This window comes from Dasypus novemcinctus, chromosome 8, assembly GCF_030445035.2.
Source record: "Dasypus novemcinctus isolate mDasNov1 chromosome 8, mDasNov1.1.hap2, whole genome shotgun sequence".
In the NCBI taxonomy this organism is placed as follows: domain Eukaryota; kingdom Metazoa; phylum Chordata; class Mammalia; order Cingulata; family Dasypodidae; genus Dasypus; species Dasypus novemcinctus.
The window spans coordinates 121,635,458-121,651,782 of NC_080680.1; the positions used below are offsets into that span (position 1 = coordinate 121,635,458).

The 16,325-nt window shown below is 39.4% G+C and overlaps 1 protein-coding gene across 4 annotated transcripts in view; it reads right to left on the bottom strand.

The window, feature by feature from the left end:
• The window catches only part of INVS (inversin), a 221,802-nt gene that overhangs the window by 47,517 nt on the left and 157,960 nt on the right, over positions 1–16,325 (bottom strand). For all 4 annotated transcript variants that reach the window (XM_058302608.2, XM_058302609.2, XM_058302611.2 and 1 more), the window contains exons 9-11: positions 15,805–15,960; positions 15,160–15,389; positions 11,266–11,372 (exon numbers count right to left, since the gene is read on the bottom strand). In XM_058302608.2, coding sequence (XP_058158591.1) covers positions 11,266–11,372; positions 15,160–15,389; positions 15,805–15,960 — 493 coding nt within the window. The remainder of the gene's footprint in view (positions 1–11,265; positions 11,373–15,159; positions 15,390–15,804; positions 15,961–16,325) is intronic.

A 16,325-nucleotide genomic window follows, 5' to 3' on the forward strand; every position in this document is an offset into this window, starting at 1 on the left:
TTTAAACCTTTTAACAGCCTTAAAATAAGGGTGGTTAATAATCCTATTACCAAATTTCAGTAAATAAAGGAAAAGTCCTTGAAAGCTATGGAAAGATCTTTTCTAAATTATAACTAAAACAAAATAAACAATTATAATATATTCCAGAACCTAGCAGTCAGTATGCTTTTAAAATGATTCAGTTTTAGAATTTTGTTAATGAAAAGAGGTTTTAGCCTCCCGTAAAGGAAGGAAAAAGAACATCCCTTGCATAAACTATAATGGTTTCAATTTTATTCAGCTTGGATGTAATCTCCCTGGGTTTAGAGGATTCCAATTAAATAAATTAACATTATTTGTATTAAGTCTTTAAAATGATGAAAATTTTAAGTTCATGTTTAATGAAATTAAGATAAAGGTAAATTTCATTGGATGCTAACTGTAATTTAATAAGAACTTCTGGTTAATTATAAGTCTGTAAAAGCATCTTCTAAACTGAAGCATTTAAATGGCTAATTCAAGGAAGCCATTATTAATAAAAACTAAATTCATTTTCTTTTCACAAATTTATTTTTATCCCTCCCCCCCCATTGTCTGTTCTCTGTGTCTATTTGCTGTGTGTTCTTCTTTTGTCCACTTCTGTTGTTGTGAGCAGCACGGGAATCTGTGTTTCTTTTTGTTGCGTCATCTTGTTGTGTCAGCTCTCCGTGTGTGCGGTGCCATTCCTGGGCAGGCTGAACTTTTCTTTTGCACTGGGTGGCTCTCCTTATGGGACACACTCCTTGCACATGGGGCTCCCCTATGCGAGGACACTCCTGCATGGCATGGCACTCCTTGCGCACATCAGCACTGCACATAGACCAGCTCCACACGGGTCAAGGAGGCCCGGGGTTTGAACCACGGACCTCCCATGTGGTAGATGGACCCTCACCACTGGGCCAAGTCCGCATGGCTAAATTGATATCAATAACAAAAAGTAACTTCATAATAGGGAAACCTGTCAGAGGCCACCTCAATCTGCATATAAAAGTGGTGGTAAGGAAAGATAATTTTAATCCAGTGGGAATCCTAGGTTTTCATAAAATAATGGAGAAAGTACTTTTTTCTGTGCTGTTAAAGTAAACTACCTGTTAATTTATGTCATCATATTAAAGGTATTGAAGTAAAAAGCAAAGTACTAAAGAGGTAAAGTCATTTTATATGTTATACATTGCATTGGAAGTATTTAAAAAGTGTGCAAAAATAAAGAGATAGATTTCAGTATTGTCAAACTCTTGTGTATTCAAACCAGGCCGTCAGTATACTGCATGGTGCCTCTTCATTTGAGTTATTGGCTAGGTCAGTCCTAAAGTACCTAAAGTACTTAAAGTAGGTCAGTACCTAAAACAATAAAGGTATCTACCATATCTCTGGTTATGTTCTTGAAGTGGATGGAGAGTATGTTGCAGTTTCAGACTCCTGTGGCAGTTGGCAATGGCTTGATATGGCCAGATGTACAATGAACATTGCCTCCAGACTGGCTCTGTGTCATAGTGCTGAAGGGCGCCATGCACCAGGCTGGTGAAACACTGGAGCCTCCCCTCCTAGCTTCTCTCTAGAATCAGTGGTACTGCAGCATGTTGGCTGTGTGAAGGACATACCAAGTGGAGCAATAATTACCAGATAATGTGAGTAGAACTTAAACCAAGACAATCGGCATTATGGCCTACTCCTGTGAAGAGATAACATGTATAGTATTGCAAACCTACAGCTCAGATCTATTAACTGAAGCTCAAAGAGGAACTTGGGCATCAACTAGTATTAAGTACTGTACATATATGCCTGATGATTATGATATCTTTTCTATTCCAGATCATATGCAGAGGGATATTGAATATGGTAAAAGTCCTGGTAAACTTAATTCATTTTCTAAGTAATTAATGAATGTGCCTATAAGACACATTTCTTAAGTGCTATCTTTATTTTGCTTGCCATATGCTTGTCTTGTTGCCTATACTGTCTTTTTGAGTTTATGTTTAGGGCAGTGCCTCTCATCACACCTCTCATAGATGCCCTAGGCATAACCACCACCATGAGAACTGGGGTTGGCAATTTATACCAAACCCAGCAGGTCTACCACAGTCTTTCCCTAGAGTTAACCAGCAGCATAAAATAACTCAAAGAAGAATGCCATTTTCCATCAACTTTGGGAGGATGCAGCCTCTGAGGGCACCTGGCCTTTCTCACTCTTGTGGTCCAGAATGTCATGGTTGGCCCCCTTTTTGAGTCTGCCTACTACCATCTTTAGCCATTAAGTAGGACCCTTTATCTTCAAAATTCTAAGTTTATTTTTTACAGAATCAATGCCTTATTAGTTATGCAGGGATTTCATCCAGTTTTTTTTTTTTAAGATTTATTTTTTAATTTCTCTCCCCATCCCCCCACCCTTGTTGTCTGCTTTCTGTGTCCATTTGCTGTGTGTTCTTTGTGTCTGCTTGCATTCTTGTTGATGGCACTGGGAATCTGTGTCTCTTTTTGTTGCATCATCTTGCTGTGTCAGCTCTCCATGTGCGCAGCGCCACTCCTGGGTGGGCTGCATTTTCACATGGGGCAGCTCTCCTTACGGGGTGTACTCCTTGCATGTGGGGCTCCCCTATGCAGGGGACACCCCTGTGTGGCAGGGCACTTCTTGTGCACATCAGCACTGCACTTGGACCAGCTCACCACATGTGTCAGGAGGCCCTGGGTTTGAACCCTGGACTTCCCATGTGGTGGGCAGACGCTCTATCAGTTGAGCCAAATCTGCTTCCCTCATCCAGTTCTAACCAGGGTGCCGGACCCATCTTCCCACAATCGCAATAGAATAGCCAGGGGTTTTATACCCTAACCAGCAGGAAGCAGCTACTGAAGAATGACCATCACCCTACAGTGTCCTCTTAAGAATAAAGGTATAAACTCTCTGAGGGGGAAGTTGAGGCAGGTTAGTGTAAGGAAAAGGAAGACCTGGGTCACAGGTGAAGCCCAACAGGCAACATGGCCAGCAGACCACATGGCCATGAGCAACTGCCCAGAAACCTCCTGAGGGATTCCATGAGATCCTAGCCACAAGAATCTCATTTATGAGAATCCCATTTGCGGTCCAAGAAAAGTTTTGAAAACCCTCAAACAGCCTCACCATTGGACCCCTGAGAAATGACATGTGGGGCAACCAATCAGAACAACAAACAGCTGGAGCCCCTCCTCCAACACTATGAGGCAGGAGGAGGAGGAAAGGCTTAAAAAGCCTTGGCCTGGGGCCCCAAATGCACATCTCGTTCTGCAGCACACCCACAGTTCATGCCTTAGACCGTGTACTTTTACTGTTTTCTTGTTTCTTAAAAAACTCTTTACCCCCTTCCCTACCCTATATCGTGTCCTAAAATTCTTTTAGGCAACATAAGCCAAGAACCTAGAAGCCCAGAAACCAGAGCTTTCTTCTAACATTAATGGCTCCTAAACATATAACAATATGCTCAACCTGACTCATTTAAGAGAAATGAAAATTAAGATTAACATGAGGGGAGCAGATGTAGCACAGTGGTTGAACACCTGCTTCCCATGTATGAGGTCCTGTGTTCAATCCCTGGTACCTCCTAAAAAAAAGTACACTTTTTACTGATTATCCAGTTAACAAAGATCAAAATGTCTAATCACACACAGTGCTGGCAAGTGTGGAGGGGTTGTATGGGGGTTGGTGGAGGGGAGACAGGCTTTCTCAGACACTGCTTTAACCTTTCAGGAGAACAATTTGGTAAATCTATCACAATCATCCATGTATATCCCTTTGACTCAGCCATTTCACGTATATGTCTTCATCCTACAGATATTCTCTCATGTGTGAAATGCTTTATGTACAAGGATATTCATAGAAGCACAGTTTGTTCCAGTAAAAGAATGGAAACAGAGAAGCCAATGTGGCTCAACTGATCAAGAATCCGCCTACCATATAGGAGGTACAGGGTTCCAACCCAGGGCCTCCTGACCCACGTGCAGTGCTGCCACACGCAAGAAGTGCCATGCCACGCCAGGGTGTCCCCCGCGTAGGGGAGCCCCATGCACACAAGGAGTGCACCCCGCAGAGAGCTGCCCTGCACGGAAAAAGTGCAGCCTGCCCAGGAGTGGCACCGCACACGCAGCGAGGTGACACAGCAAGATGATGCAACAAAAAGAGTCACAGATTCCCGGTGCCACTGAGAATACAAGCAGACACAGGAGAACACACAGTGAATAGACACAAGAGAGCAGAAAACAGGGGGGTGGGGTGGGATGAGTGAGGTGGGAAGGGGAGAGAAATAAATAAATCCTAAAAAAAAAAAAAAAAAAGGAAGCAACCTCTGTATCCATCAGCAGAGGAATGGTTAATTAAGCACACATCAGTCATATAATATCTATAATGCAGCTGTGGGTGCTGTATATGAACAAATAAGGAAAATCTCCAGGACATATTGTTAAATGAAGAAAAAGAAAACAAGCAAGAAAAAGAACAGTCTTATGGCATGCTCCATTTGCATAAAAAGAATATATATGGGAAGCAGATGTGGATCAACCAGTTGGGCACCCAACTATTACATGGGAGGTCCTGGGTTCTGGTCCCAGTGCCTCTTAAAAGAAGACAAGCAGATGCCACAAGCCAGCAGATGCCACAACTCATGGGAAGCAGATGTGGCTCAGACCACTGGGTACTCGCCTTTCAAGTAGGAGGTCCTGGGCTCAGTTCCAAGTGCCTCCTGGAGAAGGCGAGCAAACAATGAGCAGACAGATAAGAAAATCATCAGGGGGTGAGGGGGGTGTGGATAAATAAAGGAAAATAAATCTTAAAATAAATATATATATGTCTCTATGCTTATCCATGGTAAAATATATCTCTGGAAATGTTATGGTTTGGATGGTGTCCCCTGCAAAAGACATGTTCAAGTCCCAATCCCCAGTCCTGTGAATGTGAACTTATTTAGCAATAGGATCTTTTAACATCTGGATTAGGGTGGACCCTTAATCCAATATGACTGTTGTCCTTGTAAGCAGGGGAAATTTGGACTATGTAAGACAGGGACAGAGAGAAAGAGAGAGAGGTGGCCATGTGACAGAGCAGAGACTGAGTTATGCCACAAGCCCAGAAGCACTGTGGATTGCTGGCTACAGGCAGGAAACAGAGGAGATGCGTGGAATAGATTCTCCCCTTGAAGAGGGAGCCTGGCCCTGTTGACACCTTGATTTTAGACTTTTGTTTCCAGAACTGTGGGGCAATACATTTCTGTTGTTTAAGCCAACTAGTGTGTGGTGCTTTTTCTATAGCAGCCCTGGAAAATGAAGATAAGTTTCCTAAGAAAATTATAACAGTGGTGTCTCTGGGGAGGAAAGTGGTTGTCTCACAGGGTGATAGGAGGGGTGTTTAGTTTTCACTGAATGGTCTTTTATGTCTTCTCAATTTTGTACAATGTGCAATAGCATCTTTTTTTTGTTAAGATTTATTTTATTTATTTATTTCTCTCCCCTTTTCCCCCACCTTCCCGCCCTGGTTGTCTGTTCTCTGTGTCTGTTTGCTGTGTCTTCTTCGTCCACTTCTGTTGTTGTCAGCAGCACAGGAATCTGTGTTTCTTTTTGGTGTGTCATCTTGCCGTGTCAGCTCTCCGTGTGTGTGGCGCCATTCTTGGGCAGGCTGCACTTTCTGTTGCGCTGGGCGGCTCTCCTTATGGGGCGCACTCCTTGTGTGTGGGGCTCCCCTACGCGCGGGACACCACTGCGTGGCACGGCACTCCTTGCGTGCATCAGCACTGTGCATGGGCCAGCTCCACACGGGTCAAGGAGGCCCAGGGTTTGAACTGCGGACCTCCCATGTGGTAGATGGACGCCCTAACCACTGGGCCAAGTCCACTTCCCAGCATCTTTCTGATAAATATATTTTTTCAAAATGTTGGGCATTATTGTCATGTAGCAATATAACTGAATCTCAAATTGACTACTTTTAAAATGTGCAATTTTAGGCAAATTCCTTTCTTTAATAAATCATTTTTATTTTTGGAAATTTAAGAAAAATTGATAATATAGGAAAAAAATGACAGTCATCTATATTCCTCAGAATTAATCATTGTTAATATCTTGGCAGATATATTTCCCTTTTTTAAAGAAAATGATGACTTGGTAGAAATGATCCCTATTTTAAGAAACAAACAACACAGAAAGTAAAGAAATCGGAGTAAAAAATTCCCCCCAATTACATATCATCCTGAAATGGTAATGATGATTGTCACTTCTTAAACAAGTTACTGGATGTTTCTAAGCCTCAGCTGTCCTCATCTGTGAAATGAGGTAACACCTCACAGACTTAGCACAGGTTAAAAATGAAATAAATGTAAAGAGGATAGCATTGTGCCTGGTACAAAGGAAGCTGTTAATAAACACTAGCTATTATTGTTATTAGCATAGGACATACATTGCAGCATGGTTTGTGACACTACACCTGCTTATTATAAATATTATTTCCACAGTACCCAAACCACTATTTATGACCCCCTAACGACCACCACCAATGCCAGTTCCTCTCTGGGTGACTGACACTAATTCAGTGCAATTAAAGGTGGTAGGAGCAAATAATCAGTGGATTTAGAGGTGGAAAAATTATTATTCTATGGATGCATGATTAGACACAGAAAATCATCCAATGATTATTTGAAGAAAAATTATCTCTCTTCAAAATTCACCTGAAAGTCACAGTTAGACAAAAAAGGAAGAGGTTTTCAGAATATGCAAAGGGTGGTTTGGCAACTTCAGCAAGGAAGCTGGACAATAATCTGAGTTTGGGAGGAAGCCCCAAGTGCTGAAATTAAGGAACCCCCATTTTAGGCCATGTTGATTTACCACTACTGTTCAGGGACTAGAGGCCATTAAGTAGGGGTGCCGATATAAACTTTAAATTATTATTTCTAAGTGAATAGCATCTTGTAAATTCAAAAGAACTGATGTTTTTATTTAAATACATATTCCAAAGTACCTTTCATTACTGTACTTTACCCAATGGAAAAAAATTGCCACAGTCATAGAACCACAAAAGGGTAGAGAAAATTGAATTCTAGAGATAATTTAGTTCTCTACCTTCATTTTAGAAATGAATAAAACAGACCTAGAAAAGTTAAGCAAACTCGATAGTTATATGCAGACATCATAGGTATCTAGACCAGAGGAGACTCGAACTAAGACCACGTGACTCCCAGACCAGAAATCCCTCCACAAGATATCTGTTATATCAGTTACGGAATAGAAGTTTCCTATAGAAAGAAACTGCTTCTACAATCTGCATGCAAACAACACATGTATTTAGAAAACTTGATTTTTCAAAATAATTTTTTACTATGTAGTGTCTTTCATATAGTATACAAGCAGGATTATCAAAATCTGGTTTATGGAATAAACATGAAGCCTGAAGTGTGCCTTTACTTACAAATATGACAAAAGGGAATAGCATATAGTATATGCCACCAAGAACACTGAACTGGGAGCCAGGAGACCTGTGTGACCCTGTACATGCACTTCACTTCTCTGACCTATTTTTTCATTTGTAAAAGGTGAAAGGAAGGAAGCGAAAACTAGATCTCTCAGGCCACTTCTGGATTGAGAATTGCATTTTAAGTATTTTTCTTATGAAAAATTATATTTTTTAGGAGAAATTGCAAATATAAACAAAAGTAGAGAGAAAAGCATAATAAACTTTTATATACTTATCACTCAAATTTAACAATTGTACGATTTCCCCACTTTTGCTTCATCCAACTGCCTCCTTTTAATTTTTGCTAAAGTATTTTAAAGCAAATCCCAGAATTCATTTTATCTCTTTGCACATTCATGTTCATTTATAAATAATATGGACAGAACCATAATGTCAAAACTGTACTAACAAAATTAACAGGAATTCTCTAGCAAAATCGAATGCCCACTCCATATTCAGATTTCCCCAATTTTCTCAAAAATTTCTGTTTTATAGTTGGTTTATTCAAACCAGGATTCGCATCAGTTTTGGTTGCAAGGAGACACAATCCAAAAATCTAGCAGGGTTTTAAGGCTGAAGTCTCTATCTAGTGTTTAAGGAACTGACCACATTGAAATTATTATGATGGACTCTATTTTCATCCCAAATTCAATTTAGAAACATTCCAGTACTGTGAATATCCCCCATCGATATGAGAGTGTGGCTGTCAGATGATTATTGACTGAAGGCCAGTAGTAGTTGGTGAAAATGATGTCTATACAGTGCATGTCAAGTGGTTAGTGTCAACGTATGAGAAGTAAAAATTAGCAGTGCATTGATGGTAACCAGCGGAGATCCCATGTAGATAAAGACGAGAGATAAGATGCAATTGGACTTGCCATGCGAGAATGGGATGAGAAGAGTGCCTCAACTGGAATGTCAATAAATATAAAAGGCAGTGCCAAGTTCTGACATTTGGACATCAAGGTGCATTGCTGACGAAACATTAAAGGCGACTGGGATATTGTCATTGTCTCTTTTTACCTACAGATTGGCATGTACAGTTAAGAGGCTTTTTCCTATGGTCTTTTAATCTGTAATAAACATATGTGTACTCCAGGAGACAGTAAGCAACTTACTTTGTGTGGTTACTTAGATTTGAACTTAAAGGATTAGCATACATGTGGGAATAGAATTACAAAAAAAAGTTCTTTTTTTAATTGTTTCCTTTAAAAATCAAACAAACAAAAGCAATAAATACTGTCCTAGAAAGAAAGAAACCATCACTAATTCCTAAGATTCTAGAGTTTCAAAGGAAGGAGTCTTTCACTCTCTTGCATATCTGCCTTAAGTTCAAAAACCTTAGCCTTCAGGATTCCCTGTGGCTCTTCAGCTTCCTTGAATACCCACATGCCCACATCTTTAAGTCCTTTTTGTTCTGCAACTACCATTAGACTATAATAGAGGGAGTGAGTTCTTTCTATAATCACTCCCAATTATTTGCTTTCTCTAATGCTGCTTGTGCTCTGAGAGTTTCAGAAGGTTCTAATGCAGGTGTGAAGCAGGGTGATGCTACTGGAAGGCTGAAAACACTGATTCAACAATACAACAATTGTTTACTGAGCACCTACTTCATGCAAAGCACCATGAGAAATACAAGGATGACCACTGTCTCCATGGTAAAGGAATGCTCCACTAGTAGGGAAGACAAATTACAAAATCTATGATACAGGGTAAACAGTGTTAAGTGCTATACAGACACACAAAGTGCATGGAAGGACAGAAAGCAGGACACTTGACTGTAGGATTAGGATAGTCTTCCTGGAGGAGATGGCAATGGAATTGAGGAATGATGTATTAGCAGTCATATTAAAAATAGGATTTAGGAAGGCTGCTTTGATAGCAGATGAATTGAATAAGGGAAAGATCAAAGGTAGAAAACAGTAAGGAGGCATAGTTCCAGAAAGGGTTAATGAGAACTTGAATTAGATAATGGTGCTGGTAATGAGAAAAAGAAGAAGATGATGAGAAGCACTGTGGGCATGATGGGGCAACATGGGGAGCAAAAGATGTTTTGGTGGGGTGTGTGAAGAGGGAAGTGCTAAACTTGATTTTGGGAATACTGAGTTGAATGTGGTAGCAACACATACAGATGGGAAGGTCTAATAGGCAGAGAGCAGTGAGAGCCAAGAGGAGACAGTGAGTCAGAAATGTAGGTTTCAAACTCATGAGCACCCAGGTGGCAGCTGAATCCTTGGTGGTAGATTAACCACCTAAGGAGAAAGTCTAGACTCTAGAGAGAGGAGATTCAGTCCTTGAAGAATGCTATATTTAAAGACAAAAATGGAAGAGGAACTGAAAGAAACAGAGAAGAAGCAAACATGTTTGGAAGAGAATCAGGAAAATATACTGTTGCCAAAGCTTAGAGAAGATAAGAGTCTCAATACAGTAAAGAGAGGTCAACAGAACCAGGTGATGAGGAGACCAGGTGAGGTGTGGACAGAGGGGATGACAGATGATTTTTCAATTAGGAATTTGCTAGTGACTACCAGACAGAGGTTTCAGTGTAAAGATGGGTCAAATTGCAGAAGGATGAAGAGTGAGCATGAGGAAAGGGAGGCAATGAAGACAATTTGAGAGAAGACTTTATTTATAGACAAGGAGAGAAACCTCAGGAAAAGGAGTTACAGAATAACAGTTAAGATAACGAATGACGGGAAGCGGACTTGGCCCAATGGATAGGGCGTCCGCCTACCACATGGGAGGTCCACAGTTCAAACCCTGGGCCTCCCTGACCCATGTGGAGCTGGCCCATGCGCAGTGCTGATGCACGCAAGGAGTGCCCTGCGATGCAGGGGTGTCCCCCGCATAGGGGAGCCCCACACACAAGGAGTGCACCCCGTAAGGAGAGCCACCCAGTGCGAAAGAAAGTGCAGTCTGCCCAAGAATGGCGCCACACACATGGAGAGCTGACACAACAAGATGACGCAACAAAAAGAAACACAGATTCCGGGTGCCACTGATAAGGATAGAAGCAGTCACAGGAGAACACACGGTGAATGGACACAGCTAACAGACTACTGGGCAGGGGGGGGGCGGGGAAGGGGAGAGAAATAAATAAAAAATAAATCTTTAAAAAAAAAAAAAAAGATAACTAATGGGGAATGGTTCTGGAAGAAGTGGGGAAGAGGAAGGAGTTCCTCCAGACAGGAGGAACAAGTTGCCTCTGAGATAACCGGCCCATAGAAAGTACCTCCTCTGAGAGAAAGAAAGAACTGGTGTGGCAAAAAGGGTGGGAATGGTGTCTAGCAGGGGCCATTTCAGTTAGCACATCCACAAACAATGAAAACTAAAGCACAGGTCTGGGCTAGAGGGGGCTCAGATCTGGAAGTCTCATCACACACTCATTTGTAATCTACAAATGACTAGAGTCTTCCTAGACCCAAGACCCCAAGAATATCCTACTTAGACTTTACAGTGCATTGTTTCAACTTTATTGATCTTGGGTTCCTCACAATGCCAGCACAACTCTGTGGATATCCTCTCATTCAAGTTTCCACACCTGTAAAATGTAAGCTTGCCCTAGGTAATACAGAAAGCTCTGAATAGCTATAAAATCCCATGATTCTAAATGAATATTGTATGGCAAGTTTCCTCTTTTCTTCCAGTTCAGGGTTTCTTAGTGTAGTTTTATCTTATGAGTGTATGAGTTATATCTGAACAAATATCTAAAGTGAAGATTTAAAAATCTGACAGGAAGAATGTGAGATAAACAAAAGTACACTTTGAAAAAAAACCCAGCAGCTTACCGCTCTTCGTTGTTCTCCATCTGATTAGGGAAAGCAGCGAAGTCTAGTAGTAATTTAATGGCATCAAGGTATCCATTGTTACAGGACCAGTGCAAAGCTGTTCTTCCCTACAAGCAAGGACAGAAATCAAGTACACCTGGAGTAGGTGTTTTGGACATGTGTTTATTTATGCTAACTCAAAAATATAGACAATTCTCCATCAATGTTGCTTAATTACAATGGGAAAAATATTAAGTTTACAATGGATAAAATGGACAGTATCTTAACCAAGTGATCAAAACTAACACTACTTTAAGGGGAATAATATGCCTCCTGAGAGGGTACTCTGAAAATATTTAATATCACTTATGTCATAGTCCAACCCTCCCATAAAACCTGCATCTAATTATGAGAAAACAGAAGACAAATCCAAACTGAGTGACACTCTATTAAAATAAATGGAGGAGGAGGAATGGAGCCATGAGGCAAGAAATGTGGACAGCCTCTAGAAGTTAGACAAGTCAAGGAAATGGAATCTCCCCTAGATCCTCCAGAAGGAAAGCAGTCCTGCTGACACCTTGATGTCAGCCCACTGAGACTCATTTTGGACTTCTAACATCCAGAACATTAATATATTAAATTTGTGTTATTTTAAACCATTAAATTTGTGGTAAATTGTTATAGCAGCAATAGGAAACTAATAAAATCAGTAACAAAAAGATAATGAGAAAATCATTATATATATTAATATATTTCTTTTTTTTAAAGATTTATTTATTTTTAATTTATTTCTCTCCCCACCCCCCCTCCCCAGTTGTCTGCTCTCTGTGTCCATTCGCTGTGTGTTCTCCTGTGACCGCTTCTATCCTTATCAGTGGCACCCAGAATCTGTGTTTCTTTTTGTTGCGTCATCTTGTTGTGTCAGCTCTCCGTGTGTGTGGCGCCATTCTTGGGCAGACTGCACTTTCTTTCGCACTGGGTGGCTCTCCTTACGGGGTGCACTCCTTGTGTGTGGGGCTCCCCTATGCGGGGGACACCCCTGCATCGCAGGGCACTCTTTGCACACATCAGCACTGCGCATGGGCCAGCTCCACACGGGTCAAGGAGGCCCGGGGTTTGAACCTTGGGCCTCCCATGTGGTAGGCGGATGCCCTATCCATTGGGCCAAGTCTGCTTCCCTAATATACTTCTAAATAATTCATAGGTCATAAAATAAAGAATATATTCTGGATAGTAAAGGTACAACTTATCAAAACTTGTGGAATGCAGTTAAAGTGGTGCTTTGAAGAAAAAGCAGACTTAAATGAATATATTAGAAAAGAATACTAAAAAGTCAATGATTAAGCTTTGCCCAAAAAGAAAACCAAACCTGAGGGAAGAAGATGTAGGAAAAAAGAGAGAGAAGAGCAGACATCAATGAAATATTCCAACAAACTTAAATTACAGAAAATCAACAGACAGTAGTTAGTCCCTTGCAAAGATGAACAAAGCAATATAGAAAATAAAAAATAGAAGAGAGAAAAGACACATTACCAATATACAGAGTGAACAAGAGGAAATCACTACAGACCCTATAGACATAAAAAAAGAGGATATATGAGACATTTGATATTTTGAATAAAATGGATACACTGAAAATATGACTTACTGAAGATGAAAGGGAAATGACTGGAAAATATGAATAGTCTGGCAACTAGTAATGGAACCGAGTCAGTTATTTACAACTTTTACAGAAAGAAAACCCCAAGGGCAGATGGTTTCACCAAGGACCTCTGCCAAACATTCAAGGCAGAAATACCACCCATCTTACACAAACTCTTCCAGAGAACAGAAAAAGGGGACTGCTTCCCAATTCTTTTGATAAAGTCACCTAACCTTGCTACCAAAACTTGTCAAGTACAATACAAGCAAGGAAAAGTAGAGGTCAGCATCTCTCATGAACAGAGATGCAAAAAAATCTTGAAATATTATTCATAGTAAATAAAATTAATTGATATTAAAAAAACATACATTGTAAATGGGGCCTATTCCAGGAATGCAAGGGGGGTTTGACATCAGAAAAATCAATCAATCAATCATTCATGACAATTCACCATAGTAACAGGAAAAAAGGAGAAAAATAACATGATCAGGTTGACAGATGCAGAAATAGTATCTGACAAAAATTAAACACCTAACCATGATTTTAAAAAAAGAACTCTCAGCAACTAGAAATATAAAGGAGCCTACATGAAACATAATCCTAAGAGGTGAATTATTAAAAGCTTTCCCCCTGGAGACCTGAACAAGTTAAGGATGCCAGCTATGGCAAGTTCTATTCAACATTGTGTTGGAGGTCCTAGCTAGTGCAATAAAGCAAGACAAAGAAATGGAAGGTACAAGGATTGTAAAGGAAGAAAGAATAATATCATTATTCACAGAGGACATGATTGATGTAGATAATCCCAAAGAATATACAGAAAAACTATAGGAACTGAAAAATAGCTTAATATAATACATAAAAAACTTGCAATTTGGTAAAATGTCAAAGGAACTACAAAATCATAAAAGATGCATCCCTAAATGTGACCATCTTACATATTTTTCATTATGTTACTTAACTTCTTGACAAATATTTGTTGAATGAGAAAAGAGAATATATGTTCTGAAAGAGTTAAAATAATTAAGCTAGCAAATAAAAAGGTTAGTATTGGCTAATTGAAAGAAATTACTACACAGCTAGGGGAAATACAGATTAACCCTATATCTTTTAGAAATCAATTCAGCAGGATATAACAGAGCCTAATCATATTCATATGATTCATTATTTTAATTTAATAATCTCATTTATAGGAGACTATTCTAAGGGAATAATCTAAAGAAAGGAACATTATATGTACAAAGATAATTAATGCAAGATTATCTATAATAATGAAAAAGTATCCAACACAGGACCTAAAAATTTGGGTTAATGTCATTGTTTGGATTCTGAGCTCCCACTTATTAGCTGTATCACCTTAAGTAAGTCACTTAAGCTCCATTAGCTTCAATTTTGTCATCTTTTAATAATAATAACTCCCTTTTAGGATTAGTGTGAGGAGTGAATGAGTTATTATAGGTAAAGTTCTTAGAATTTTGTAATATTAAGCATTCATGCTTATGAAAAAGATTTCATGACCAATGGAAAAATGTTGGTGACAATTTTAAGTGCATAAAAGAAAATGTAGTTTGTAAAATCATGTCATACACACACATACACACACACTCATACATATAGTCTTTGTACTGTAAAGATTTATGGGTTTTGGCAAATGCATGGTAGCAGGTCTCCACTACCAAAGTACCCTACACAATTCTTCACCTGCTCCACCCCATTCTGCTATAAACCCAGAAACCCATGACAACCACTGATTTGTTGACCAGCTCTAAAGTTCTTTCTGGAATGTCATATAAATGTGATCATGTAGTATAAGGCCTTCTCAGACCGGCTTCTTTCAATTAAAAGTACAAATTTGAGATTCATCCATGCATCTTTTGGATGATTAGATAGCTCTTTCTTTTTTAATCACTGAATAGTATTCCATTACATGGATGTAGCTCAGATTGGTTATCCATTCACTGTTTGAAGGACAATTTAGTTCATTCCAATTTATATTCACTATAAATAAAGCTGCTATAGATATTTGTGTGCTGGTCTTGATGTTGGTATTTATTTTCAAAACAGTTTTATAACAGTTGGGTAAATACATAGGAGCTTGTCTGGTGGATCATATAATAAGACTATGTTCATTTTGGTAAAAATCATTTATGATGAACAGATGGGTTTGTGAATGATCTCTTCATTTGGTAAATTGTTGTTTTCCTTAAGTTTACAACAAAGAAGACCTAGTCTAAGCATTTATGAACGAATGGAATATAGAAGACTGGAATCGCTACCTCTTTGTCTTGAATGTTAGGGTCTGCATTATTTTCCATGAGCACTGCCATGCAGTTGATATATCCCCCATATGCCGCACACTGCAAAGGGGTTCTTCCTGCATAATCTTGCACATTTGGATTGATCTTATTTTCTATCAATATCTGGCAAACATCAGCATTTCCTCCTAGTGCTGCCCAATGTAGAAGAGAATGTCCATCTTGGTCAACTAGATCTACCCTGGCTCCACCTGGAAAAACAAATATATAATGAAAATATCTAATATAGAGGGCATGTATTAAAAAGAATAGAAGTAAAAAAAAAAAACCAACAGGACCTTAAATTGTTACTTTTAGCAAAGTGCTTACACATATATTACCTACTTCAAAGGCTTAAAACAAGTTCGCGAGTTGGTCCAGGTAGGAATCACTTCCCCTTTACATAAAATGAAACCGAGGATCAGCATGGTGAAGCAACTTCTCCAAAATCAAACAACTACCAATAGGTAGGGCAAAGCGTAGAGCCTGTATTTCCTGATGCCAGGTTTAGTGCCCTTGACTCTAGCCTTCTATCTATGCAGCTCTGTAAAGCTTTATTTCAAACTGAGCATGTAAGAATTCCTACATTCTGTGGGGGATTTATTAGAAGCATTTTTAATAACTCACCTTTAATAAGTGTCTGAATCACATCTTTGTGTCCCATCTCACAGGCTCGGAAAAGTGGAGTATGTTTCATGACATCAGTAGCATCTACCTGAGCATTATTTTCCAATAATAACTTCACTGTGCTGACATGGCCAGAAAGGGCAGCAGCATGTAAAGCTAAAAAGGAAGGAAAAGACAAAACCGTTAATGACAACTTTACCTTTTTGTTATTCTAATTATGTACTTTTTCCTCTTTTGACTTCTTCACCATCTAGGCTAAATGGAGTCTAGTTTTCAGGATTCTCTAGCTTATCTTTATTTTTTACTTTTATAAATTTCTAACTTCCTTCGTAGAATCACTCATATTTATCATTCATATCTTCTTCCTTTCCTTCTACCTTTCTCATCTCACTGTTTTCTTGTTGGTCTCAAATGGTATCCTCTTTTCAGTCGCTAGCTTATTATCTTTTTCTCTCTCTAAGCGCGCAAGAGAAAAAAAAATGAAAAAGAGAAATAATTTCAAGGGTGCACACAATTCGGCC